Below are 27059 nucleotides of genomic sequence, written 5' to 3'. Positions count from 1 at the left end.
TTAAAAATGACAGTTAGAAGCTGATTGGTTGGTACTTTGTGGGAGATGTACTCAGCAGGAAAAAAAAAGAGTGGAGAAGTGAGCCAGTGGAGAATTACCCATGGCAATCAATCAGCTGCTCTGTATAAGGGTGTGTACACACGGTGAGATATTTTCTTTCGATTTTGACTGTATAGTCAAAATCGCAAGAAAAGTTAATGCAGATAGCAAGGTGATTTCCTTGCGATCCCGATGCGCGGTCGCGCCAGGTAGGCATCGCAAGAAAAGATAGACTGTGCAGGCAAGTCAATCCTTGCTAGATCGGTGTACTATCTAGTTCAGCTCACATGTCAATGACATCTCACATAAGGCAAAATCTCACATAAGCCAAAATCGTAAGCACACATATCTCAAGAAAAGTTAGTCAAAATCGGTGGTGCTGGGCTCCGGGGAGTTCAAGGGAAATCGCAAGTGAAAATCGGGCATAGCAAGGATCTCACTGTGTGTACACACCCTAAGTTTATAGTAAATCAGAAAAATAAATAAATAAATGCAGTAAAATTATTTACTGCATTTAATTATTGCTCTTCTGACTGTATTACCAATATCTAAAAATAACAGTTTATTGAGGAGAAGATAAGGTATTTAATTATAACAAGCTACAGTGTGACCTATACTTTATATGTGTTAAATGTGTGTTTTGTCTATAAGTGAGTCCACTCATAAAAATTAAATTTTAATAGTATAAGATTTACAAACTTGTTAAGAGTGCCTCATAAAAAAAGAGTTTTCTTCTTTCTTTTTCTGATATACAGGTATTTAGTTCTAACTCTCGGGTGCACCACCAGGTTGTCATTTACAGTGTCAGGTTTGAATGAACCGTCGTGACAATCACATTTGTGTATAATAAATTATAATACAAATTTTTCGGATGTTATTCCGGTTACAATAAACTAATCAATAGTCACTTATTTATTAGGTGACTTTACCAGTGCGCCGACCTCTCACCCTCTGTTCTTAAGTTTATAGTAAGCAATTATAAATGTTACTTCAATGCGGATTGGTTGCCATGAACAGCTTCTCCACTGGCTCACTTCTCCACTCTTTTCACTGCTTAGTACATCTCCCCCTTTTTATCACTGTGCAATATATCACTCGCCAAGGCTTGATAAATCTGGGCCATAGTTAAAAGATGAGAAGTACCAGTAAAGGACTAGAAATCTCAGCACTGGCAGGTCAGTAGCTCCCAGAAGGTGAATATTTGTTACACCACAAATAAATTCCTTGACTGTATCTAAAATGTCAACTTATGAAAATTAAAATAGTAAGCAGTTTTTGAAAAGGTAAAAATTCCATTCAGCAGCCGCTTATCAGCCGGAACAAAAAACCTTACAGTATATTTTTAAAAAAATCATGTAAGCCTATAACAGTCAAACAAGCAAAAACTGGCACATTGCTATAACTTTGAGATGAAAGGTAACAAATCATTGGAAAATGTGAACTGGTAAGGAAAGATATGAAGCAAATCAAAGCTTCCACTTTCCCCAACATTATATGTAAAACATTATAATGAATATAAAAAAGCATCACTACCCAATGGGTTTTTTTTTTGTTCAGGTTGTCTTACCTTGTCTTGTGCGGTCTGCCTGTCAAGGGCATGCCAGGAAGGACTCTTCTATTCATTGTTGAATAATCCGGATCTAATTCATAACCTTCGTCATCTGCTCCAAGACTGCGGTTGTCATCCTCTAGGCCATATGGCTCTGGCTGGAAACGCTCAGGTTGGGACCGGTTCAGGTCCACATTACTGCCAATTGGCACTTGTGGCTGCGCAATGGGGACATAGTTTTCCCTACGTGATGGGAGGGTGTAACTGCCATCCTCAGGGCGGTAACTATTGCCTGGAGTGTATGCATATCGAGGGCGGTAATTAATTCCACGAGACAGGCTTCCATAGTTGTCCGGTATTTCTCCATAACCTTCATGTGCCATGAAGGGCCGGTATGGAGTGTCATGAGGCTCACCATAGGAGTCGGTATAGCTGTTGTTATAGGATCTGGTCAACGTTGAGGAAGCTTGTGGGGTAATAAAACGCTCCCCATTCTTAATGTATCGCCTGTCAATAGAATCCGTGTAGCCACTGATAGGAGAGGAGGCATCAATCACAGGCATCCCATCTGGACCAAGTGGCACTTGACGTACAGTTCTTGTAGTGACTGTTTTTACCATCTTTGTGACCTGGAGAAGAAAATGTATACTTTATATATATATAAAACTGTACAGTCTAACTCCCATAATAGAATCAACTACTTTCCTTGTGGTCACGTAGAAATCATTAAAGTTTCAAGATCTTATTGCAACAGGTATCAGTATTGTCAATCCAAATGTGAATGTTATAATAGCCTAAGTTTACATGGTAATTAACCACCCATTAGTATATGGTATGGACAACCTTATGGGATGAAGGTGTTAAGTTTAGGCACACCGCGAGGTACAGATTTTATCCTATCTATCTATATGTAGCACAAGTGCATGGGTCAAATAAGAGAACTTTATTAACAGATCATCTCATGTTATAATTTAAATATTGGTACCAGATCTCACCCATCGTGGGAGAATCCAATGTACGTGAGGTTTAGGAGGACGACTCACCACAGTATGAGCAAGCCTAACACATTGGTAGATATGGGCTTTTTAAATTTTTTCATTATTTTACATTTTGTATATATGGAATACTTGGTAGGAAGACAGAATTATAGTATGGTACATAAAAAAAAAAAGAATTTACTCACCGGTAATTCTATTTCTCGTAGTCCGTAGTGGATGCTGGGTACTCCGTAAGGACCATGGGGAATAGACGGGCTCCGCAGGAGACTGGGCACTCTAAAAGAAAGATTAGGTCCTATCTGGTGTGCACTGGCTCCTCCCTCTATGCCCCTCCTCCAGACCTCAGTTAGGGAAACTGTGCCCGGAAGAGCTGACACTACAAGGAAAGGATTTGGAATCCAGGGTAAGACTCATACCAGCCACACCAATCACACCGTACAACTTGTGATAACTATACCCAGTTAACAGTTTGAACAACAAATGAGCCTCATTAACAGATGGCTCATAACAAAACCCTTTAGTTAAGCAATAACTACATACACGTATTGCAGAGAGTCCGCACTTGGGACGGGCTCCCAGCATCCACTACGGACTACGAGAAATAGAATTACCGGTGAGTAAATTCTTATTTTCTCTGACGTCCTAGTGGATGCTGGGTACTCCGTAAGGACCATGGGGATTATACCAAAGCTCCCAAACGGGCGGGAGAGTGCGGATGACTCTGCAGCACCGCATGAGCAAACTCAAGGTCCTCCTCAGCCAGGGTATCAAACTTGTAGAATTTTGCAAACGTGTTTCACCCCGACCAGGTAGCAGCTCGGCAAAGTTGTAATGCCGAGACCCCTTGGGCAGCCGCCCAAGAAGAGCCCCCTTCCTCGTGGATTGGGCTTTTACTGATTTAGGATGCGGCAGTCCAGCCGCAGAATGTGCAAGTTGAATCGTGCTACAGATCCAGCGAGCAATAGTCTGCTTAGAAGCAGGAGCACCCAGCTTGTTGGGTGCATGCAGGATAACAGCGAGTCAGTATTTCTGACTCTAGCCGTCCTGGAAACATAGATTATCAGGGCCCGGACTACGTCCAGCAACTTGGAGGCCTCCAAGTCCCGAGTAGCCGCAGGCACCACAATAGGTTGGTTCAAATGAAACGCTGATACCACCTTAGGGAGAAATTGGGGACGAATCATCAATTCTGCCCTGTCCCTATGGAAGATCAGATAAGGGCTTTCACATGACAAAGCCGCCAATTCTGACACACGCCTAGCCGAAGCCAAGGCCAAATATATATATGACCACTTTCCACGTGAGATACTTCAACTCCACGTTCTGAAGTGGCACAAACAATGTGATTTTAGGAAATCCAACACTACGTTGAGATCCCAAGGTGCCACTGGAGGCACAAAAGGGGGCTGAATATGCAGCACTCCCTTAACAAAGTCTGAACTTCAGGCAGCGTCTTTCCTAGCCTTTAACAGCGTAGGAATCACTTCATCTGGAACGCCCTTTTCCGTTAGGATCCGGCGTTCAACCGCCAAGCCTTCCAACGCAGCCGCGGTAAGTCTTGGAACAGACAGGGCCCCTGCAGTAACAGGTCCTGTCTGAGAGACAGAGGCCATGGGTCCTCCGAGATCATTTCTTGTAGTTCTGGGTACCAAGTTCTTCTTGGCCAATCCGGACCTACGAGTATAGTTCTTACTCCTCTTTTACGTACTATCCTCAGTACCTTGGGTATGAGAGGAAGAGGAGGGAACACATCAACCGACTGGTACACCCACGGTGTCACTAGTGCGTCCACAGCTATCGCCTGAGGGTCTCTTGACCTGGCGCAATACTTTTTTAGCTGTTTGTTGAGGCGAGACGCCATCATGTCCACCTGTGGCCGTTCCCAACGGTTCACAATCTGCGTGAAGACTTCTGGATGAAGTCCCCACTCTCCCGGGTGGAGGTCGTGCCTGCTGAGGAAGTCTGCTTCCTAGTTTTCCACACCCGGAATGAACACTGCTGACAGTGTTAGCACGTGATACTCCGCCCATCGGAGAATCCTTGTGGCTTCTGCCAACGCCATCCTGCTTCTAGTGCCGCCTTGTCGGTTTACATGGGCGACAGCCGTGATGTTGTCTGACTGAATCAGCACCGGCTGGTTTTGAAGCAGGGGTTCTGCTTGCCTTAGGGCATTGTAAATGGCCCTTAGGTCCAGAATATTTATGTGTAGGGAAGTCTCCTGACTCGACCATTGTCCTTGGAAATTTCTTCCCTGAGTGACTGCTCCCCAACCTCGGAGGCTTGCATCCGTGGTCACCAGGACCCAGTCCTGAATGCCGAATCTGCGGCCCTCGAGAAGATGAGCACTCTGCAGCCACCACAGCAGAGACACCCTGGCCCTCGGGGACAGGGTGATCAGCCGATGCATCTGAAGATGCGATCCTCACTTGTCTAACAGGTCCCACTGAAAGTTCCTTGCATGGAACCTGCCGAAGGGAATTGCTTCGTAAGAAGCTACCATCTTTTCCAGGACTCGCGTGCAATGATGCACCGACACCTGTTTTGGTTTCAGGAGGTCTCTGACCAGAGATGACAACTCCTTGGCCTTCTCCTCCGGGAGAAACACCTTCTTCTGTTCTGTGTCCAGAAACATGCCCAATATCAGCAGACCCGTCGTAGGAACCAGCTGCGACTTTGGGATATTCAGAATCCAGCCGTGCTGTTGTAGCACTTCCTGAGATAGTGCTACTCCGATCAACGACTGCTCCTTGGACCTCGCCTTTATCAGGAGATCGTCCAACTACGGGATAATTATAACTCCCTTCTTCCGAAGGAGTATCATCATTTTGGCCATTACCTTGGAACACACTCTCGGTGCCGTGGACAGACCAAACGGCAACGTCTGGAATTGGTAATGGCAGTTCTGTACCACAACCTTGAGGTACTCCTGGTGAGGTGGGTAAATGGGGACATGTAGGTAAGCATCCATGATGTCCAGTGATACCATGTAATCCCCCTCTTCCAGGCTTGCAATAACCGCCCTGAGCGATTCCATTTTGAACTTGAACTTCCTTATATAAGTGTTCAAGGATTTCAAATTTAGAATGGGTCTCACCGAACCGTCTGGTTTCGGTACCACAAACATTGTGGAATAGTAACCCCGTCCCTGTTGAAGGAGGGGAACTTTTATTATCACCTGCTGGAGGTACAGCTTGTGAATTGCCGCCAGTACTACCTCCCTGTCCTGGGGAGTAGCTGGCAAGGCTGATTTGAGGTAACGGCGAGGGGGAGACGCCTCGAATTCCAGCTTGTATCCCTGAGATACCACTTGTAGAACCCAGAGATCCACCTGTGAGCGAACCCACTGGACACTGAAGTTCCGGAGACGCGCCCCCACCGCACCTGGCTCCGTCTGTGGAGCCCCAGCGTCATACGGTGGACTTAGTAGAAGCAGGGGAGGATTTTTGTTCCTGGGAACTGGCTGTCTGGTGCAGCTTTTTCCCTCTCCCCCTGCCTCTGGGCAGAAAGGAAGCACCTTTGATCCGCTTGCCTTTCTGAGGCCGAAAGGACTGTACCTGATAGTACGGTGCTTTCTTAGGTTGTGAGGGAGCCTGAGGTAAAAATGTCGATTTCCCAGCTGTTGCTGTGGATACGAGGTCCGAGAGACCATCCCCAAACAATTCCTCACCCTTATAAGGCAAAACCTCCATGTGCCTTTTAGAATCAGCATCACCTGTCCACTGCCGGGTCCATAATACCCTCCTGGCAGAAATGGACATTGCATTAATTCTAGATGCCAGCCGGCAAATATCCCTCTGTGCATCCCTCATATATAAGACGACGTCTTTAATATGCTCTATGGTTAGCAAAATAGTATCCCTGTCGAGGGTATCAATATTATCTGACAGGGTATCAGACCACGCTGCAGCAGCACTACAGATCCATGCTGAAGCAATTGCAGGTCTCAGTATAGTACCTGAGTGTGTATATACAGACTTCAGGATAGCCTCCTGCTTTCTATCAGCAGGCTCCTTCAAGGCGGCCGTATCCTGAGACGGCAGTGCCACCTTTTTTGACAAGCGTGTGAGCGCCTTATCCACCCTAAAAGATATCTCCCAACGTGACCTATCCTCTAGCGGGAAAGGGTACGCCATCAGTAACTTTTTAGAAATTACCAGTTTCTTATCGGGGGAACGCCACGCTTCTTCACACACTTCATTCAACTCATCTGATGGGGGGAAACACACTGGCTGCTTTTTCTCCCCAAACATAATACCCTTTTTAGTGGTACCTGGGTTAATGTCAGAAATGTGTAACACATTTTTCATTGTCGTAATCATGCAACGGATGCCCCTTGTGGATTGTGTATATGTCTCATCCTCGTCGACACTGGAGTTAGACTCTGTGTCGACATCTGTGTCTGCCATCTGAGGTAGCGGGCGTTTGTGAGCCCCTGATGGTCTTTGAGATGCCTGGGCAGGCACGGGCTGAGAAGCCGGCTGTCCCACGGCTGTTACGTCATCCAGCCTTTTATGTAAGGAGTTGACACTGTCGGTTAATACCTTCCACATATCCACCCACTCTGGTGTCGGCCCCGCAGGGGGTGACATCACACTTATCGGCACCTGCTCCGCCTCCACATAAGCCTCCTCATCAAACATGTCGACACAGCCGTAGCGACACACCGCACACACACAGGGAATGCTCTGAGGACAGGACCCCACAAAGTCCTTTGGGGAGACAGAGAGAGAGTATGCCAGCACACACCACAGCGCTATTTAATCAGGGATTTTCACTAACACAAAGTGATTTTTCCCTATAGCTGCTTTACATATACAGTTTGCGCCTAAATTTAGTGCCCCCCCTCTCTTTGTTACCCTTTGAGCCTGGAAACTGCAGGGGAGAGCCTGGGGAGCTGTCTTATGGCGGGGGATTTTTGCACATATATAGTTTTTTAGACTATATTATGTGCTGTTTGCCAATGTAAGGTACTCTAATTGCAGCCCAGGGCGCCCCCCCCCCCCCCCAGCGCCCTGCACCCATCAGTGACCGAAGTATGTGGTGTGCATAGGGAGCAATGGCGCACAGCTGCAGTGCTGTGCGCTACCTTAATGAAGACCGGAATCTTCAGCCGCCGATTTTCAGGATGTTCTTCTTGCTTCTGGCTCTGCAAGGGGGACGGCGGCGCGGCTCCGGGACCAGACGACCGAGGCTGGGCCTGTGTTCGATCCCTCTGGAGCTAATGGTGTCCAGTAGCCTAAGAAGCCCAAGCTAGCTGCAAGCAGGTAGGTTCGCTTCTCTCCCCTTAGTCCCTCGTAGCAGTGAGTCTGTTGCCAGCAGATCTCACTGAAAATAAAAAACCTAACAAATTCTTTACTAGAAGCTCAGGATAGCCCCTAGTGTGCAACCAGCTCGAGCCGGGCACAGATTCTGAGGTCTGGGGGAGGGGCATAGAGGGAGGAGCCAGTGCACACCAGATAGTACCTAATCTTTCTTTTAGAGTGCCCAGTCTCCCGCGGAGCCCGTCTATTCCCCATGGTCCTTACGGAGTACCCAGCATCCACTAGGACGTCCGAGAAATAAATATCTGTACAGAGCGGAATTATCAGGGGGAAAGTCGTTCAAAGCACACAAAAGGCGAGATTCAATTGTTTTCTCGCCGGCATCCAGCTATTCAACTGTTGCTCCATTCAGCCACGATTAGCTGATGGCGCGTGCATTTCAGCTCGCACCCCCCAGGTGAGCTGAAATGAGCGAAAAGTTACCAATCTGAGCGCTCAAACAGGACTTTTCGTGTCGCACTCATTAGTTTGGTCGTGGTTTAGGTGCTTTTTGCGACTAAACCCAACCTCTCTGCTGATAAGCACGACAAATGAGCACAAATGAATATCCCCCCCAATCTACCGTTACTTTACACAGGGGATCAGGAGCAATAAACAATTGAATATTGGCCAAAACGTTTGAACTGTTTGTATTTTTATTTTTGTGCGGTAACTTTCCTAGACGTTTGAGCGAGGATACTGACCTACTATGAATGCCTTTTCCCCTGCACTCCGATATTGTCTAAAGAAGCATGCCCATATAGTTCAAAATAAACACTATGTTCACTCACGTGGAACCAGACATGTCAGTGCACTGCTGTAAATCAACCAGAAATCTTGTTATGTTCCCCAGCGGGCTAAGTAGAGTACATGCAACTTCTAACGTCTAACATTTTTTCCAAGATATAGAAATGTTTATACATATGCCTTCCAATCTTTACCTCATGTTCATTCATTGTATGTTATTTATTTGCATCATTGTTCCTTTCATTGTACGGACTGGTGTAATAAGCTAGCATAAAGCAGGATAATATATTCTATTTTTAAAAAAAAAGTAATATTAATTGTACCATAAATTTCAATCACAATTGAAAATTTTAAGTTCTTTTTACATACTAATTTTTACTTTAGGAGCCCACAAAGACATACTGGGGTATATTTACTAAGGTCCCGATTTTGACCGAGATGCCGTTTTTTCATCAAAGTGTCATCTCGGTAATTTACTAAGCAATAATCACGGCAGTGATGAGGGCATTCGTAATTTTTTGGAAGTCCAACAAAAAAAATACGAATGAATACACCATCGGTCAAAACGCGGCTGTTTAAGTATGAATCTCGGTAATTTACTAAGAAGTGCAAAGCAAAAAAAAAAAAAACACTGCCGTGAAAAATTACAACTCGTAAAAAAGTGCTAAAAAAAAACAGACCTGCTTTTTTAATCCGTGATTGTATAGGCATGCAGGGATCCATGAGATCCGTGCATGTATATCAGTGGGAAGGGGTGGGAAAGTGGTTATTTTCTTAAAAAAAATTGCGTGGGGTCCCCCCTCCTAAGCATAACCAGCCTCGGGCTCTTTGAGCCGACCCTGGTTGCAGAAATATGGGGGAAAAATTGACAGGGGTTCCCCCATATTTAAGCAACCAGCATCGGGCTCTGCGCCTGGTCCTGGTTCCAAAAATACGGGGGACAAAAAGAGTAGGGGTCCCCCGTATTTTTAAAACCAGCACCGGGCTCCACTAGCTGGACAGATAATGCCACAGCCGGGGGTCACTTTTATATAGTGCCCTGCGGCCGTGGCATCAAAAATCCAACTAGTCACCCCTGGCCGGGGTACCCTGGGGGAGTGGGGACCCCTTCAATCAAGGGGTCCCCCCCCCCAGCCACCCAAGGGCCAGGGGTGAAGCCCCTTCACCCCTTCACTAGCTGGAACCGGGGCTGCTGTGTAACCAATAGAAGCTGTATGTTTCTATCCGAGACTGCAGAATCTTCAGCGGTTTAACTGGAATCAACTGTGATCTTTATCAAATGGAAGCAAAATTGCTGAATTGCCATTCCTTTGGCATGCCTGGGCACGAGACTGACTGGCACTGAGCTTTTATTCGCCGCACAAGCAGTAAATGTTGTGCATTAGGCTCTTATGAGTACAGATGTCTAGACTGTACGCATGGGGCAGAGGAGCACGGTACTTATACTGGGTGTAGTATGGCTGACCAGCGGTCTCCTGACCGCCGGTCAGCTTACCGACGCCGGGATCCCGGCAGCATACCGACGCCGGGATCCCGGCGGGGAGGGGCGAGTGCAGCAAGCCCCTTGCGGGCTCGCTACGCTTGCCACGCTGCGCTCGCCACGCTGCGGGCTCGGTGGCGACCTGCGGTCGCCACGGGTTCTATGCCCACTCTATGGGTGTCGTGGACACCCACGAGTGGAAATAGTCCCTGTTGGTCGGCATGCCGACCATCGGGATACTGAGCCGGCGGGATGGTGGAGGAGATCATGTGACTGTCGGTCAGCAGACCGCCGGTCACATGAATACCACCCCTTATACTGGGAATAGGGCTGTGCATACTGAGCATGGGACAGTGGTGGGCATGGAAATGGTGTACTCTGTTTAGTAATTACATTTGTGTTATACAATCAAGGCTTACTATGGTCTACCTGCCTACCTACCTGTGCTATGCACCATTTAGGTCTAGAAAACGGTAGACCTTTATCCCTGAGAATTGCTTACTTTAGTAGTAAAAGTAATCTATACGATTTTACAAAACACTTTTGGTATAATGCACCTTTAACAAATGATTTTGCTAAATGCTTGAAGCAGGAAAGAAAGTCAATACCTGAAAACTAAAAACAGAACATGATCTAAGGAAATTTGTAGAAGAAGATATATTCGTTTAAGATTTAGAAGATGTGCATCAGAAACATCAGCAAGGTGCCCTTCACTAGTTTAACATGCAAAACTATCTATTCCCAGCATCAAAACCGCATGAGAATACACGGAAAGGCTGAACTCCCCTTTGTGCTTGGAATACATGAGAGGCACTTTCGTGCTCCATCTGCAGATTTAAAATTACTAGGTTGAAGACAAAGCTATGAGAGCTTGCTGAATGCAGCTTCATTTCCAGCACAGAAGAGTAAAAGATTGCAGAGACCAATCACTTCAATGAATAATTATCTTCCCCTGAGGAGACAACGGATGCGTGTCCAAAGTGATAAAGAGATTAAGCCTAAACTTTTGGGCTCAGTGATAAAAATATATTGACTTGTTCAGGCCTCAGAGTAAATGACTGAGCTGACAGATTACCTTGGTCTCTGTCCTCCTTGTGGTTCCGTCCTCTGACGTGACAATAGACACATGGGAGGTGGGAGTTCCAGGATCTTCTTCTACAGTGACCGTCTCTTCCAGCATCTCTGGAGGTTCCTGCATCATGGCAATGGACGTCTGGTTACTGGGACTTTGCTCCTGTAGAGAAGACAATATATAGGTTATTGGGAAAACAAAAACTTTTTTCTCTTATTTTTTATTAAAAGAAAGTATATGATGCAGGAAAAATGTGATCATTATGCAAGCAATCAAGCGCAGAGGATTATTTAAACATGGAGTATAAATAGCAATTCAGCATAGATGTAAATTGCCAGAGTAACGATCTGAGTGTTTTCCTTTGAGAAATAAACATTTGCACAAGATAAATGAAAATAACGTACCCATTTATGCATTAGAAAACACAAATGAACATTCAAGGGCAACATGGTGTTCGCTATGCAGAGAGCAATGATGATCCCATCCCCAAGGCAATGATAGTGCTTAACTGTTTGGGGTTTTATTCTGTGGTATATAGGTAAGTCTATATGTTGTCTCTATCTAAGGGTGTGTACACGGTGGTAAGATAAATCTGTGAGATTTTGACTATATAGTCAAAATCTTATGAAAAGTTAGTGCATATCTCATGGTGCTAGGCAGCTTGCGATAAAGATTCGATCCCGATGCGCGCTCCCGTGGGGTCGGTATCGTAAGGCTAGATAGACTGTGCAGGCAAGTCAATCTTGACTATCTAGTGTACAATCTAGTACAAAGTATAGTCAAAAATTGGCATTTAGTCTAAATCGTACATAGACAAAATCTCAAGCACAGATAGCACAGATTGTACAGATTGTACAGATTTTGACTATCTGGGCTCTGGGGGAGTTCAAGGGAAATTGCAGTCAAAATCGAACATAGCAGGTATCTCACCGTGTGTACACACCCTAAGTCTTTAGCTTTAGTAAAAGCAATAAAGATACACTATAAAATATTAAATGCATCAAAATAGGATCAATGACTATTCAGACAGAGTCAAATTGTCATTAGGCTTTATATAATTTAAGGCTATATATTCACAATGGGGGTAATTCCAAGTTGATTGCAGCAGGAAATTTTTTAGCAGTTGGGCAAAACCATGTGCACTGCAGGGGGGGCAGATATAACTTTTGCAGAGAGAGTTAGATTTGGGTGTGGTGAGTTCAATCTGCAATCTAAATTGCAGTGTAAAAATAAAGCAGCCAGTATTTACCCTGCACAGAAACAATATAACCCACTCAAATCTAACTCTCTCTGCAAATGTTATATCTGCCCCCCCTGCAGTGCACATGGTTTTTCCCAACTGCTAAAAAATTTCCTGCTGCGATCAACTTGGAATTACCCCCAATATACATATAGAATTTGGTTTATTGAAAGTCAGGCTTTGCTAATACATGATCAGGGTTATTATGTAAAGAGAAGATATCGGATTACTGTCTCATTTACCCAAAAAGGGTCCAGGTCATATGCAACTCAATGGTGCCACTAGGACATGAGATTATGCAAACTTGCAGCAATGTTCCTCTGGCTATTGAGGCTTCAGGTCTATTCAATTAGAGCTGAAGGCACTCCACAGGCTGCATTTAACGAGGCTCTAAAATAAATCTGCAGTAAATGGTCCATTTGCGGATGCCGCAAACATATTAACACAAAAGGTCTGGGAACTTATCCTGGATTCTATGGGGGAATTTAATTGTTATCGCCACCCTATCACCCTTCTTAAGTGACGGGAGATCGCAGGGGCGGTATTCAGTTGATATCCCTTAATGCGTGATCGGGAAAAGTGCAGTTTTGGCGCCCAAACAGGTACATTTTCCTACATTTCAGCTCACCACCACCCCGAGCTGCAAGCTGAGGGGTCACTGCCGGCAGTCATTGTGCCTGAACGGAGCTAAAATTGAATAGCTCCGTCTGGCGCCATCTAGTGGCCGCCGGCTTGACCAACATTAAATCTCACCCCATTAGTTAATGCATGTTAACAGGGTAATTTATCGGCCAAGAAAAGAAAAAATAAGAGCCTGTTATTGAATAGCCCAAGGTGTTAAAGCCTAAGGCTACCACCCTTTTTCACCGGCGGTAAATTGCTGCGGCTAATTCCTCCTAAATATTATTGCTCTGCTTGTTGTGTGTTCTTATGATGAATAAAAGTCAAGAGATTTCAGAATACATATTTTAAAAAAATGAAGGATTGGCCATGGTGTCAGTCATGGGCTCAGGGTAGTTTTACTCGGTCCATAACAATTGTGAGATGATACGAAAAAGAATGTATGATTAAAACAAAACTACCAGAGAGCAGTAAGAATATGGAGAAAAGATGTTTATGTAGGTGTACATATAGTGTTATCCATACCCAGAGAACTTCTTCGTTCCAGCAATAGGGTTTCTACGGGCACCATACCTTGGAAGACCAAGTACAACACATCAAGCCCTGTGGTACCGAGAGCATCCAGGGCCCTGTGCCCGATAATCTCAGCTGATAAGGATCTTAAGGTATTTAAGGATAAAGAGACCCATGGCTTGCTTTACTCGGGGGAGAAATATTTAAGACTACATAGTTCACATGGACATTACCAACTTAACCAAAACAGGATCTTCCGCTACCTTCCTCACAAGAAAACCAGGATGCTGCAGGTGCCTTAAGTGCATTACTCGTCAAGACATGATCCCAGGTTTATCGTAGCATCCACATTCTGGACGTATGTATTCCATCAGGAATATCCTGACATAGGATGGCCACTGGTGGGTTATCATCGATGGTTACTATCAATGGTACCATCAATTGATAACCTCGATGGTGGGAAACCATCTGTAAGGGAACCATCAATGGTTCTGATCATCGATGGCCACCCTTACTTTAATATTGAGTTAGTCGTGGGCCAATCAGGGCCTGGGGGTGTGGCTTCATGGGAGTTTGGGGCAGAGCTTTAAAGATAAAAATAAATAAATTGATAACTCTTTAAGTTGGCGGGAAACCATCAGGTTCTCACCATCGATGGTAAAATAAGATTTTAAACCTACCGGTAAATCTTTTTCTCCTAGTCCGTAGAGGATGCTGGGGACTCCGTAAGGACCATGGGGAATAGATGGGCTCCGCAGGAGACATGGGCACTAAAAAGAACTTTAGATATGGGTGTGCACTGGCTCCTCCCTCTATGCCCTTCTTCCAGACCTCAGTTAGAGAAACTGTGCCCAGAGGAGACGGACAGTACGAGGAAAGGATTTTTGTTAATCTAAGGGCAAGATTCATACCAGCCCACACCATCCACACCGTATAACCTGGAATATACGAACCAGTTAACAGTATGAAACAAAACAGCATCAGACAACGACTAATCATAACTGTAACATAACCCTTATGTAAGCAAAAACTATATACAAGTCTTGCAGAAGATAGTCCGCACTGGGACGGGCGTCCAGCATCCTCTACGAACTAGGAGAAAAAGATTTACCGGTAGGCTTAAAATCTTATTTTCTCTTACGTCCTAGAGGATGCTGGGGACTCCGTAAGGACCATGGGGATTACACCAAAGCTCCAAAACGGGCGGGAGAGTGCGGATGACTCTGCAGCACCGATTGAGCAAACATGAGGTCCTCGTCAGCCAGGGTATCAAACTTAGCAAACGTGTTTGAACCCGACCAAGTAGCAGTTCGGCATAGCTGTAATGCAGAGACACCTCGGGCAGCCGCTCAAGAAGAGCCCACCTTCCTAGTGGAATGGGCCTTTCAGAATTTGGTAACGGCAATCCAGCGGTAGAATGAGCCTGCTGAATCGTGTTACAGATCCAGCGAGCAATAGTCTGCTTCGAAGCAGGAGCGCCAACCTTGTCGGCCGCGTACAGGACAAACAGTGCCTCTGTTTTCCTAACCTGAGCCGTTCTGGCCACATAAATTTTCAACGCCCTGACCACATCAAGGGACTCTGAATCCTCCCAGTCCCGCGTAGCCACAGGCACCACAATAGGCTGGTTCATATGAAAAGATGAAACCACCTTGGGCAAAAATTGAGGACGAGTCCGCAATTCCGCTCTATCCACATAGAAAATCAGATAGGGGCTTTTGTGAGATAAAGCCGCCAACTCCGACACTCGCCTAGCCGATGCCAAGGCCAACAACATGACCACTTTCCAAGTGAGATACTTTAATTCCACCGTTTTAAGTGGTTCAAACCAGTGAGACTTAAGGAACCGCAACACCACGTTAAGGTCCCAGGGTGCCACTGGAGGCACAAAAGGAGGCTGGATATGCAGCACTCCCTTCACAAAAGTCTGTACTTCTGGGAGAGAAGCCAATTCCTTCTGAAAGAAAATTGATAGGGCCGAAATCAGAACCTTAATGGAGCCTAACTTTAGGCCCATATCCACTCCAGTCTGTAGGAAGTGAAGGAAACGGCCCAGATAGAATTCTTCCAGGGGAGCACTCCTGGACTCACACCAAGATACATACTTCCGCCATATACGGTGATAATGTTTTGCTGTCACGTCCTTCCTAGCCTTTATCAGAGTAGGAATGACCTCATCCGGAATGCCGTTTTCCGCTAGGATTCGGCGTTCAACCGCCATGCCGTCAAACGCAGCCGCGGTAAGTCTTGGAACAGACAGGGCCCCTGTTGTAATAAGTCCTCTCTGAGAGGAAGAGGCCACGGATCTTCTGTGAGCATTTCCTGCAGATCCGAATACCAGGCCCTTCGCGGCCAATCTGGAACAATGAGAATTGTCCGTACTCCTCTTCGTCTTATGATTCTCAATATCTTGGAGATGAGAGGAAGAGGAGGAAACACGTAGACCGACTGGAACACCCACGGTGTCACCAGGGCGTCTACCGCCACCGCCTGAGGGTCCCTTGACCTGGCGCAATACCTCGGTAGTTTCTTGTTGAGGCGTGACGCCATCATGTCTATTTGAGGCAGTCCCCACTGACTTGCAATCTCTGCGAAGACTTCCTGATGAAGTCCCCACTCTCCTGGATGTAGATCGTGTCTGCTGAGGAAGTCTGCTTCCCAGTTGTCCACTCCCTGAATGAAGACTGCTGTCAGAGCGCTTACATGATTTTCCGCCCAGCGAAGAATCCTGGTGGCTTCTGCCATTGCCGCTCTGCTCTTTGTTCCGCCTTGGCGGTTTACATGAGCCACTGCGGTGATGTTGTCTGACTGAATCAGAACCGGGAGGTCGCGAAGCAACTGCTCCGCTTGACGAAGGGCATTGTATATGGCCCTTAACTCCAGGACGTTGATGTGAAGACAAGCCTCCTGGCTTGACCAGAGACCTTGGAAGTTTCTTCCCTGTGTGACTGCTCCCCAACCTCGGAGGCTCGCGTCCGTGGTTACCAGAACCCAGTCCTGAATGCCAAACCTGCGACCCTCTAGAAGGTGAGCACTCTGCAACCACCACAGGAGAGATACCCTGGCCCTGGGGGACAGGGTGATCATCTGATGAAGTTGTAGATGTGACCCGGACCACTTGTCCAGAAGGTCCCGTTGGAAAGTCCTCGCATGGAACCTGCCGAATGGAATGGCCTCGTAAGTCGCCACCATCTTCCCCAGAACTCGAGTGCAGTGATGCACCAACACCCTTTTTGGCTTCAACAGGTCCCTGACCAAATTCATGAGTTCTTGGGCCTTTTCCATCGGAAGATAAACCCTTTTCTGGTCTGTATCCAGAATCATGCCTAAGAAAGGCAAACGAGTCGTGGGAACCAACTGTGACTTCGGGATATTGAGAATCCAGCCGTGCTGTTGCAACACCTTCAGGGAAAGTGATACTCTGTTCAGCAACTGCTCTCTTGATCTCGCTTTTATTAGGAGATCGTCCAAGTACGGGATTAATTGTGACACCCTGCTTGCAAAGGAGTACCATCGTTTCCGCCATTACCTTGGTGAAAATCCTCGGGGCCGTGGAAAGCCCAAACGGCAACGTCTGAAATTGGTAATGACAATCCTGTACAGCAAATCTCAGGAACGCCTGATGAGGTGGATATATGGGAACATGAAGGTATGCATTCTTTATGTCCAGGGACACCATATAATCCCCCCCTTCCAGGCTGGCGATGACCGCTCTGAGCGATTTCATCTTGAACTTGAACCTTTTTAAGTAAAGGTTTAAGGATTTTAAATTTAAAATGGGTCTGACCGAACCGTCCGGTTTCGGGACTACAAACAGGGTTGAGTAATACCCCATCCCCTGCTGAAGCAGGGGAACTCTGACCACCACTTGTTGAAGACACAATATTTGAATTGCATTTAAAACTATCTCCCTCTCTGGGGGAGAAGCCGGTAGGGCCGATTTGAAAAATCGTCGAGGAGGCACCTCTTCGAATTCCAGCTTGTAACCCTGGGAAACAATTTCTATTGCCCAGGGATCCACCTGTGAGTGAACCCAGACGTGGCTGAAAAGTCGAAGACGTGCCCCCACTGGGGCGGACTCCCTCAGCGGAGCCCCAGCGTCATGCGGTGGATTTTGTAGAGGCCGGGGAGGACTTCTGCTCCTGGGAACTAGCTGTGGTTGGCAGCTTTTCCCCCTGCCCTTACCTCTGGCAAGAAAGGAAGATCCCCGTACTCTATTGGGTTTATGCGACTGAAAGGACTGCATCTGATAATGTGGCGAAAAAGGCAAAAAAGTTGATTTACCTGCCGTAGCTGTGGAAACTAGGTCCGTGAGACCTTCCCCAAACAATTCCTCACCCTTGTAAGGTAAAACCTCCATATGCCTCTTCGAGTCGGCATCACCCGTCCATTGTCGGGTCCATAGGGCTCGTCTAGCAGAAATCGCCAAAGCGTTGGCTCTGGAACCCAGTAGGCCAACGTCCCTCTGAGCATCTCTCATATAGAGGACAGCATCTTTAATATGACCCAGGGTCAATAAAATGGTTTCCTTATCCAGCGTATCTATATCAGCCAATAAGGTATCTGTCCACGCTGCTACAGCGCTACAAACCCAAGCCGACGCTATCGCCGGTCTGAGTAAGGTACCCGTATGTGTGTAAATTGACTTCAAGGTAGTCTCCTGCCTGCGATCAGCAGGATCCTTGAGGGTTGCTGTGTCTTGAGATGGCAGCGCTACCTTTTTGGATAAGCGTGTCAACGCTTTGTCCACCCTTGGGGAGGATTCCCACCGTATCCTGTCCTTAGCCGGGAAAGGATACGCCATAAGAATCCTTTTGGGAATCTGCAGTTTCTTGTCTGGAGATTCCCAAGCCTTTTCAAATAGCTCGTTCAGCTCATGAGATGGGGGAAAGGTTACCTCAGGTTTCTTTTCCTTATACATGCGCACCCTCGTGTCAGGGACAGAGGGGTCATCTGTGATATGCAACACATCTTTTATTGCAATAATCATATAATGAATACTTTTAGCCAATTTTGGCGGCAACTTTGCATCATCGTAGTAGACACTGGAGTCAGAATCCGTGTCGATATCAGTGTCTACTATTTGGGATAGTGGGCGCTTTTGAGACCCAGAAGGTCCCTGCGACATAGTGAAAGGCAGGGTTTGACTCCCTGTACATTCCCTGGACTCTGCTTTGTCCAACCTTTTGTGTAATAAATTCACATTTGCACTTAAAACATTCCACATATCCAACCAGTCAGGTGTCGGCGTTGCCGACGGAGACACTACACTCATTTGCTCCACCTCCTCCCTAGAAGAGCCTTCCGCTTCAGACATGCCGACATACGCGTACCGACACCCCACACACTCAGGGAATTCTCTATCTGGAGACAGTTCCCCCACAAGGCCCTTAGGAGAGACAGAGAGAGAGTATGCCAGCACACACCCAGCTCCAATGACCCTGGAAAATATACCCAGATAGCGCTTTTATTATATTATACTCATTGCGCCAAATTATGTGCCCCCCCCCCCCCCCCCCTTCTTTAAAACCCTCTGTCACTGTGTTCAGCAGGGGAGAGTCCGGGGAGCCAGCTTCTCAGCGGTGTGCTGTGGAGAAAATAGCTCTGGTGAATGCTGAGGGATCAAGCTCCGCCCCCCAGCGGCGGGCTTCGGTCCCACTCGATTCCGTTTAAAAACTGGCGGGGGATCTCTAATATACAGTGCAGAGGCTGAATATATACTCTTTTTGCCAGTCCCAGAGGTTTAAATTGCTGCCCAGGGCGCCCTCCCTGCGCCCTGCACCCTACAGTGCCTGCCGTGTGTGTCTTGTGTGGGAGCAATGGCGCGCAGCGTTACCGCTGCGCGTTACCTCAGTGAAGATCTGAAGTCTTCTGCCACCTCTGAAGTCTTCCATCTTCTCATACTCACCCGCCTTCTATCTTCCGGCTCTGTGAGGAGGACGGCGGCGCGGCTCCGGGACGAACAGCTAGGAGGACCTGCGTTCCGACTCCCTCTGGAGCTAATGGTGTCCAGTAGCCTAAGAAGCAGAGCCTAGCATTTAAGAAGGTCTGCTTCTCTCTCCTCAGTCCCTCGCTGCAGGGAGCCTGTTGCCAGCAGGCTCCCTGAAAATAAAAAAACCTAACAAAAATTATTTCTTTCAGGAAACTCAGGAGAGCTCCCTGTAATGCACCCAGTCTCCTCTGGGCACAGTATCAAACTGAGGTCTGGAGGAGGGGCATAGAGGGAGTAGAGGGAGGAGCCAGTGCACACCCATATCTAAAGTTCTTTTTAGTGCCCATGTCTCCTGCGGAGCCCGTCTATTCCCCATGGTCCTTACGGAGTCCCCAGCATCCTCTAGGACGTAAGAGAAATAAATATATATATATATATATATATATCTCCTGTGAGAAGTACATTTCAACATCGGTCATAGACCATCGATGATTTCAAATTATTAATCGATGGTCAATGGCATCCCTATCCTGACGTGCACTTCTGCATTCATTGGGGGAGATTCAAATGTTTGAAAAGTCGGTTGGGTGTCTGTTTTTTCCTATTAGATAGGAAAAAACAGACTCCCAACTGACTTTTCAAACATTTGAATCTCCCCCATTGTGTACCTAATAGTTTGGACATGTGGGCTGTACTATGTGGGTAAAACCACCAGAACGATGAGACAGGATGGCGCTGCACCGTTCTGCAATTAAAGCAGCCATCACAGGCAGAGCCTCTGATCAACCTGTGTCCAGGCATTTCTTTGAAAAAAAGCATTTTCTCTCGCAGTTCAGGCATTTGGCCATAGACCAGATACCTGATTCTATCAGGGGAGGTGACAGAGCTGGCAGACTACTGCAACTGGAATCCAGATGGATCTATTGTTTAAACAGTGTCACACCCTCTGGACTAAACGAGAAATTTTCATTGAATGTATTTATTTGTTTTCACTGTTTCAGTTTTTGCTTATAGCTCACGTAACTTGGGCCACATATAGCTGCGATCTGCTCTTCATCCTCTTTAGGTTCGAATCAGTCTTGTAATACTTTACAACTAATGTTCCCCCTTCGTTTTCCTCATATCCATGTCGGCTTTATCGCTGGGATTTCTCTTTTTTTTTCACACTTTTTTTTAAATTAGTTACTCTGTTCTCCTTATTCTTACAGTATCACTTAGTGTTTGGTGTGCGGACTAAAGGGCCCCATACACTAGGACGATAATGCCCGATTTAATTTGATTTCGGGCATTTTGGAGGGGCTTCCGATCCGATGCGCGTTCCCGTGGGCATCGGATCGGATCCTCCAGATTGAATATGCAGCACATTCAATCACGTCCAACCCCGCAGGCATGGCTGGGATCGCCCAAGACAGCATACGATGTATCTTGGGCGATCCTGCCCCTGGGAGGCTGCCGGGGTGATCGCCTGCAACATGTCGCAGAAGTGTATGGGGCCCTTTAAACTGTCAAACAAAGGGCTTGACGGAACAGCAGCTGCATGATGTGCGTGGCTGCTAAACAAAGGGCCGGCGGCAGCGTGGTGCCGTCATCAGGCAAGGACGGCTGTAGCCATGGACGGGATGGCCTTCCCCTACGGTAGATGCTTGAACCAAGTGGGCTAAAGGTCCTCTGATGTCAGGGGGAGGAGCTAGGCCGGCAGGATAGTACTTTCACTATCCACACAACCAACTGCTACCGCTAGTAATCCGGTGGCGAGCGGATCGAGCCAGAAGCGCAGCGAGCGAATCAAGACCGCGATGCACATTTTGGGTACTCTGTTTGGGCCTTGCTCCTCCCCCTGCTGACAGAATAGGTCCTTTCCCCAACTTGGTTTTAGCCATAACCCTTCCTCCACACAGTGTCACACATGGCGTGCTTTACTCGCCTCTATTTAAGTTAAGCACATGTTGTTCATAGTTTGTAAACCTTAAAAACGGGGTGGGTGTGCCCTAAAACGTCGGACACCTTTTGTATATTTTATACAATACATAAAATTTCTGTCAGACTCCGAGTGCCGCTCCCCCCCCCCCCCCCCCCCCCCAGCCTAACCCTAACCACCCGGGTGGGGGTTAGACCTAACACCCCCCCCCCTCCCCCCCACATCCTCTTTTCCCGAAAACCTAACCCGCCGTGCGTGTTGCTATGGTCGGGATGCCGGGTGTTGGGATTCCAACATCGGTGTTCCAACGGGTGTCGGGATTAAAAAATAAATAAATAAAAAAATGTAACTCCAGTCACTAGTTAGGAACGAACAACATCCAATTAATAGTGCAAAAAAAACTTTATACAGTGCAAAATATGTGCATAATACAAAAACTGTTCATAGCAGGCAGATCAATAGCAGCATAATCTTTGAGCAGCATACCGTTTAAAACAGCAGTAAATGAAGTACTTATCCAATAAGCCTGTCATCCCGCCACACCTCACCATTACCGACAGCTGTTTCACTGTGCACAACAAACCTTAAGATGGGCATTTATTATACAATTATCTGTCAGATAATCTGTGGTTGGAAAGAAAACCTGGTAATGGATGAAAGCAATTGATAATCGACCATTTGCTCCCAAACACTGGAAGTTGGACAAAACCTGTTGTTTATACAAATTGGTTAAATCACGGACAGGTTTTGTCTATTCTGTCTTGGCAAATTCAATGCTGTAAGAGTCCTGTATCCTGGTGAGATCCTCCCCCGTGCCCCACAATGCATCCTATCCCCTCCGAGTCCTGTCACCCTCTCTGTCCCACAACACATACTGTCCTCTCAGAGGGCGGGATGTACTAAGCGGAAAATGCAGTAAACTCCCTGTTTACCGCATTTTCCTGATGTACTAACCGCCGGCCGGCAGGACAGCGCCGCGGCGGGGTACGCCAGCTTTAGCTGGCGATAGTCCATAGAAGCCTATGGGCTTCTCTCCGCGGCGCTGTGCGAGGGATCCGATTGGATCCCTCCCAGCATGCCCTGCGGCCGCCCCCGTCACCTCGCGCATGCGCAGACTGACTCCTGGGGCCGAATCCCAGAAGTCAGTCTGCCGCTGCGCATCGCGGAGGACAGCTCTTATCGGAAGAGCTGTCCTCCGCAATGCTGATCGCATATGTTAGTACATATGCGATCAGCATTGTGGCGCAGGGCGGCAATGTACATTACCGTCCAGAGTCCTGGCATCCTCTGAGCCCAACAATGCGTTTTATATCCTAAGAATCCCACGGCCTTTGCCCCACCCAGGGACGTGCGGTGAGCTAAATGGCTCAGGAGGCACTGGCTAGAATCAGAGACAAATGTCCACCAATATATGAGCCAAAGGGTGCATGTGGGGGATTATACACAGTTTTGATCAGAGATGTGCGGAAAAGATAGGTAGGTGAGGCACTGCCTCATGTGCCATAGACTTTTTACTTGTCACGATCCGGGTATCTGGACGCCATTTCTTACCCATCAGATGCCTCCTAAGGCTGGCTCAGCGCTCCAGGACCGGATTCCATCTGTTATCCTGATGTGTACATTCCTGTATCCTCTCCTGTCACTCTGGGACGCTGTCACAGTAAACGCCATATTACACCTGGCATGGCGTCTCCCGCGGCCTCCGCCGCCGTCCCTGAACTTCTGCATGCAGAGTGTCTGAGTGGCGATTACGTCAGCCGCGGCCTCCGCTGTGTCCGCGTGGTTGGATGTGCATCTGTCAGCCTGGCGCCTCCTGTCTCCGGTGGCCGGCGCCGCCATTACTGTTTTCATTACCACATGGATTACAAACCAAACTTCCCTCCAAGTGTCTGCATGGGCGCAGCCATCTTGGATTCTGTCAGCTGATCATTTCCACCAATCTGTTCTCAGTATTGATAATCTGCATAATTGCCTAGCCAATCCCTTCCTTGCTGCAGGTATAAATACACTGTGCCTGAGCAAGGAAGGCGTCAGTGCTTTGGTTGTCAAACCTAGTTCCTGTTTGTCTCTCTCCTGTGATTGTCTTCCAGGTTCCAGCTCCTGTCTCAAGACTTCCACCATAGAGACCCGCACCAGCATTCCACCTGCGGTGTAGCCTGACTCTCCAATCCATTGTGGATTCATCTGTTTCCAGCTACAACATTACCTGCTTCCAGCTCAGCTTCCAGCAGAGTACAGCTTCCCTTAAAGGGCCGGTGTCCTTTCTACACTTTACCACTCTCCACCGGTATTATTATTTCTCCGCTCTCAAGTTCTACATTTCAGTTCATATTTCATCGCTCCCAAGTTCATTTATTATTTAACTGGTTCCAGCCAGTATCCACTCCGTGCTAACAACAGTCTGGTTCCAGCCAGTATCCACAGCAGCTGTTTTATCTTCAGCAACCCAGCTTTTCCTGGAACACCAGCTGGCACAATCCTGGGTTATCTCCATTGCTACAGTCGGGCCTGGTAAGGACTTTCCATCTAGAAGATCATAAGAACTATCTCACACTACCAGTGCCCTGTGGCTCCTGCCATCCTGTAGTACCCAGGAACTGTATTTATTCTTTGCTGACTTTTACGTTTTCTTTTACTGCTGCTGTGTTGCGGAGTTGTCATAATAAACATCATTGACTTTTATCCAAGTTGTCGTGGTCACGCCTTCGGGCAGTTATTATTCATGTTACTTACATGTCCAGGGGTCTGATACAACCTCCCAGGTTCCGGTACATCTCAGCCCCTACAACTGAGGCTGCCTCCCGTCAGCTCAGGCCCTCAGTTGTGACAGTAAGCACTGACCTAATGAATCCAGCCGGAGACCAGGATCAAGCGGCCAGGCCGATGCAAGAACTGGCAGCCCGACTAGAACATCAGGAGGCTGCACAGGGCCACATCATCCGCTGTCTCCAGGATCTCTCTACTCGGCTGGATGGGATTCAGACAACTCTCCGTGGATCAGGCGCGTCTGGTGCGTCAACCACAGTGACTCCAGCTATAACCACACCTACCTTACCCATTTCTGCTCCACGTCTTCATCTTCCAACGCCAGCAAAATTTGACGGATCTCCAAGATTCTGCAGGGGATTTCTCAACCAGTGTGAGATTCAGTTTGAGCTACAACCTGGCAATTTTCCCAGTGACCGTACAAAAATTGCCTACATTATTTCTCTTCTCAGTGGCTCAGCCCTTGATTGGGCATCACCGTTATGGGAGAGGTCCGACACCCTGCTATCTTCCTACACTGCCTTCGTGTCAACATTCAGGCGCATCTTCGACGAGCCAGGCCGGGTAACCTCAGCTTCATCCGAGATTCTCCGTTTACACCAGGGGTCACGTACTGTAGGACAATATCTGATACAGTTCCAGATCCTGGCATCCGAACTGGCATGGAACGACGAGGCCCTGTATGCTGCATTCTGGCATGGCTTATCTGAGCGTATTAAAGATGAGTTAGCTACCAGAGACTTACCTTCTAAGTTAGATGAGCTAATCTCACTCTGCACGAAAGTTGATTTACGTTTCAGAGAGAGAGCAACTGAGCGTGGAAGATCATCTGCTCCAAAATCTTCTGCTCCTCCTCCTCGTCAACTGTCACCATCTAAAGATGAGCCCATGCAACTTGGCCGTTCCCGTTTAACTCCTGCTGAGCGCCGAAGACGTCTCTCCGAGTTTCTCTGTCTCTATTGTGCAGCTCCGTCTCACACCATTAATGCCTGTCCCAAACGTCCGGGAAACTCCAAATCCTAGCTCGCCAAGGAGAGGGCCGGCTAGGAGTAATGATCTCCTCTCCATCTCCTCAAGATTGTAATCTCCCAGTCTCGCTTCAAGTTGCTCAACGTTATCGGAACGTCATTGCCCTCCTTGATTCCGGAGCAGCTGGGAACTTTATTACCGAAGCCTATGTTAAACGGTGGTCCCTACCCACCGAGAGACTTCCTTCGTCCATTTCTTTAACTGCCGTGGATGGCAGCAAAATTTTTGATGCAGTTATTTCTTTAAGGACTCTACCAGTTCGTCTGAGAGTGGGAGTTCTTCATTCCGAACTTATTTCTTTTTTAGTGATTCCAAGAGCCACACATCCTGTGGTCCTGGGCCTTCCATGGCTCCGTCTTCACAATCCGACTACGCAAATCCTGGCATGGGGTTCCTCCTGTGCTGAGACATGTTTGTTTAAAGTATTGCCCGTCTGTTCTTCCTCCCCCAGGTCGTCTGATGTTCCACCTCCTCCATATCAAGATTTCACGGATGTGTTCAGTAAAGCTTCTGCTGATATCCTTCCTCCTCATAGAGAATGGGACTGTCCGATTGATCTCGTTCCAGGGAAGGTTCCACCTCGAGGCCGAACTTATCCGTTGTCTCTGCCTGAGACGCATTCTATGGAGGAATATATTAAAGAGAACCTAGCAAAGGGGTTCATTCGACCTTCTTCTTCTCCAGCCGGCGCAGGCTTCTTTTTTGTAAAAAAGAAAGATGGGGGTCTGCGGCCGTGCATCGACTACAGAGGTTTGAACGACATTACCATCAAGAACCGTTATCCTTTACCCCTGATTACTGAGCTCTTTGACAGAGTTAGCGGAGCTACCATCTTTACAAAGCTGGACTTGCGAGGTGCATACAATCTCATCCGGATCCGTGAGGGTGACGAGTGGAAAACCGCCTTTAACACCCGTGACGGACATTATGAGTACCTCGTCATGCCCTTCGGATTGAGCAATGCTCCAGCTGTCTTCCAGCATTTTGTCAATGAGATCTTCAGAGACATTCTATACCGTCATGTCGTGGTCTATCTAGACGATATCCTCATTTTTGCCAACGATTTAGAGGAACATCGTTTTTGGGTTAAAGAGGTTCTGTCCCGTCTCCGTGTCAATCATCTCTATTGCAAATTAGAAAAATGCGTCTTTGAAGTCAAGTCCATTCCGTTTCTAGGGTACATTGTGTCCGGTTCCGGACTAGAGATGGATCCTGAGAAACTACAAGCAATCCAAAATTGGCCGGTACCCTTAACCCTCAAAGGGGTCCAGAGGTTCTTAGGGTTCGCCAACTATTACCGAAAGTTTATACGAGACTTTTCCACCATTGTGGCGCCTATTACTGCTTTCACTAAGAAGGGTGCTAACCCGTCCAAGTGGTCTGAAGAAGCCATGCAAGCATTTCATCTTTTAAAACAAAGGTTCATCTCTGCGCCTGTTCTGAAACAGCCTGACATCGACTCTCCTTTCATCTTAGAGGTGGATGCCTCCTCCGTTGGAGTAGGAGCGGTGTTATCTCAGAGGGCTAAAGATGGCCATTTACACCCCTGCAGTTTCTTCTCCCGGAAGTTCTCCCCAGCTGAGCGCAACTATGCCATTGGCGACCAGGAGTTGCTAGCCATCAAGCTCGCTCTAGAAGAGTGGAGGTATCTGTTGGAGGGAGCTTCTCATTCAATCACCATACTTACAGACCACAAGAACCTTTTATACCTGAAGGGCGCACAATGTCTCAACCCTCGTCAGGCCAGATGGGCACTTTTCTTTTCCAGGTTCGACTTTAAACTCCAGTTCTGTCCGGGCTCTCAGAATCGCAAGGCCGATGCCCTTTCCCGCTCATGGGAGCAAGAAAATGAGTC

At 47.4% G+C, this 27059-nt stretch overlaps 1 protein-coding gene across 11 annotated transcripts in view; it reads right to left on the bottom strand.

Moving 5' to 3' along the window:
* Positions 1 to 27059, bottom strand: part of ARVCF (ARVCF delta catenin family member) — a 1509311-nt gene that overhangs the window by 120367 nt on the left and 1361885 nt on the right. For all 11 annotated transcript variants that reach the window (XM_063964728.1, XM_063964731.1, XM_063964729.1 and 8 more), the window contains 2 exons: positions 11189 to 11347; positions 1607 to 2217 (listed from right to left, as the gene is read on the bottom strand). In XM_063964728.1, the coding sequence (XP_063820798.1) occupies positions 1607 to 2217; positions 11189 to 11347 (770 nt within the window). The remainder of the gene's footprint in view (positions 1 to 1606; positions 2218 to 11188; positions 11348 to 27059) is intronic.

This window comes from Pseudophryne corroboree, chromosome 1 (assembly GCF_028390025.1).
Source record: "Pseudophryne corroboree isolate aPseCor3 chromosome 1, aPseCor3.hap2, whole genome shotgun sequence".
In the NCBI taxonomy this organism is placed as follows: domain Eukaryota; kingdom Metazoa; phylum Chordata; class Amphibia; order Anura; family Myobatrachidae; genus Pseudophryne; species Pseudophryne corroboree.
This window is presented reverse-complemented; position numbering and strand designations above follow the sequence as displayed.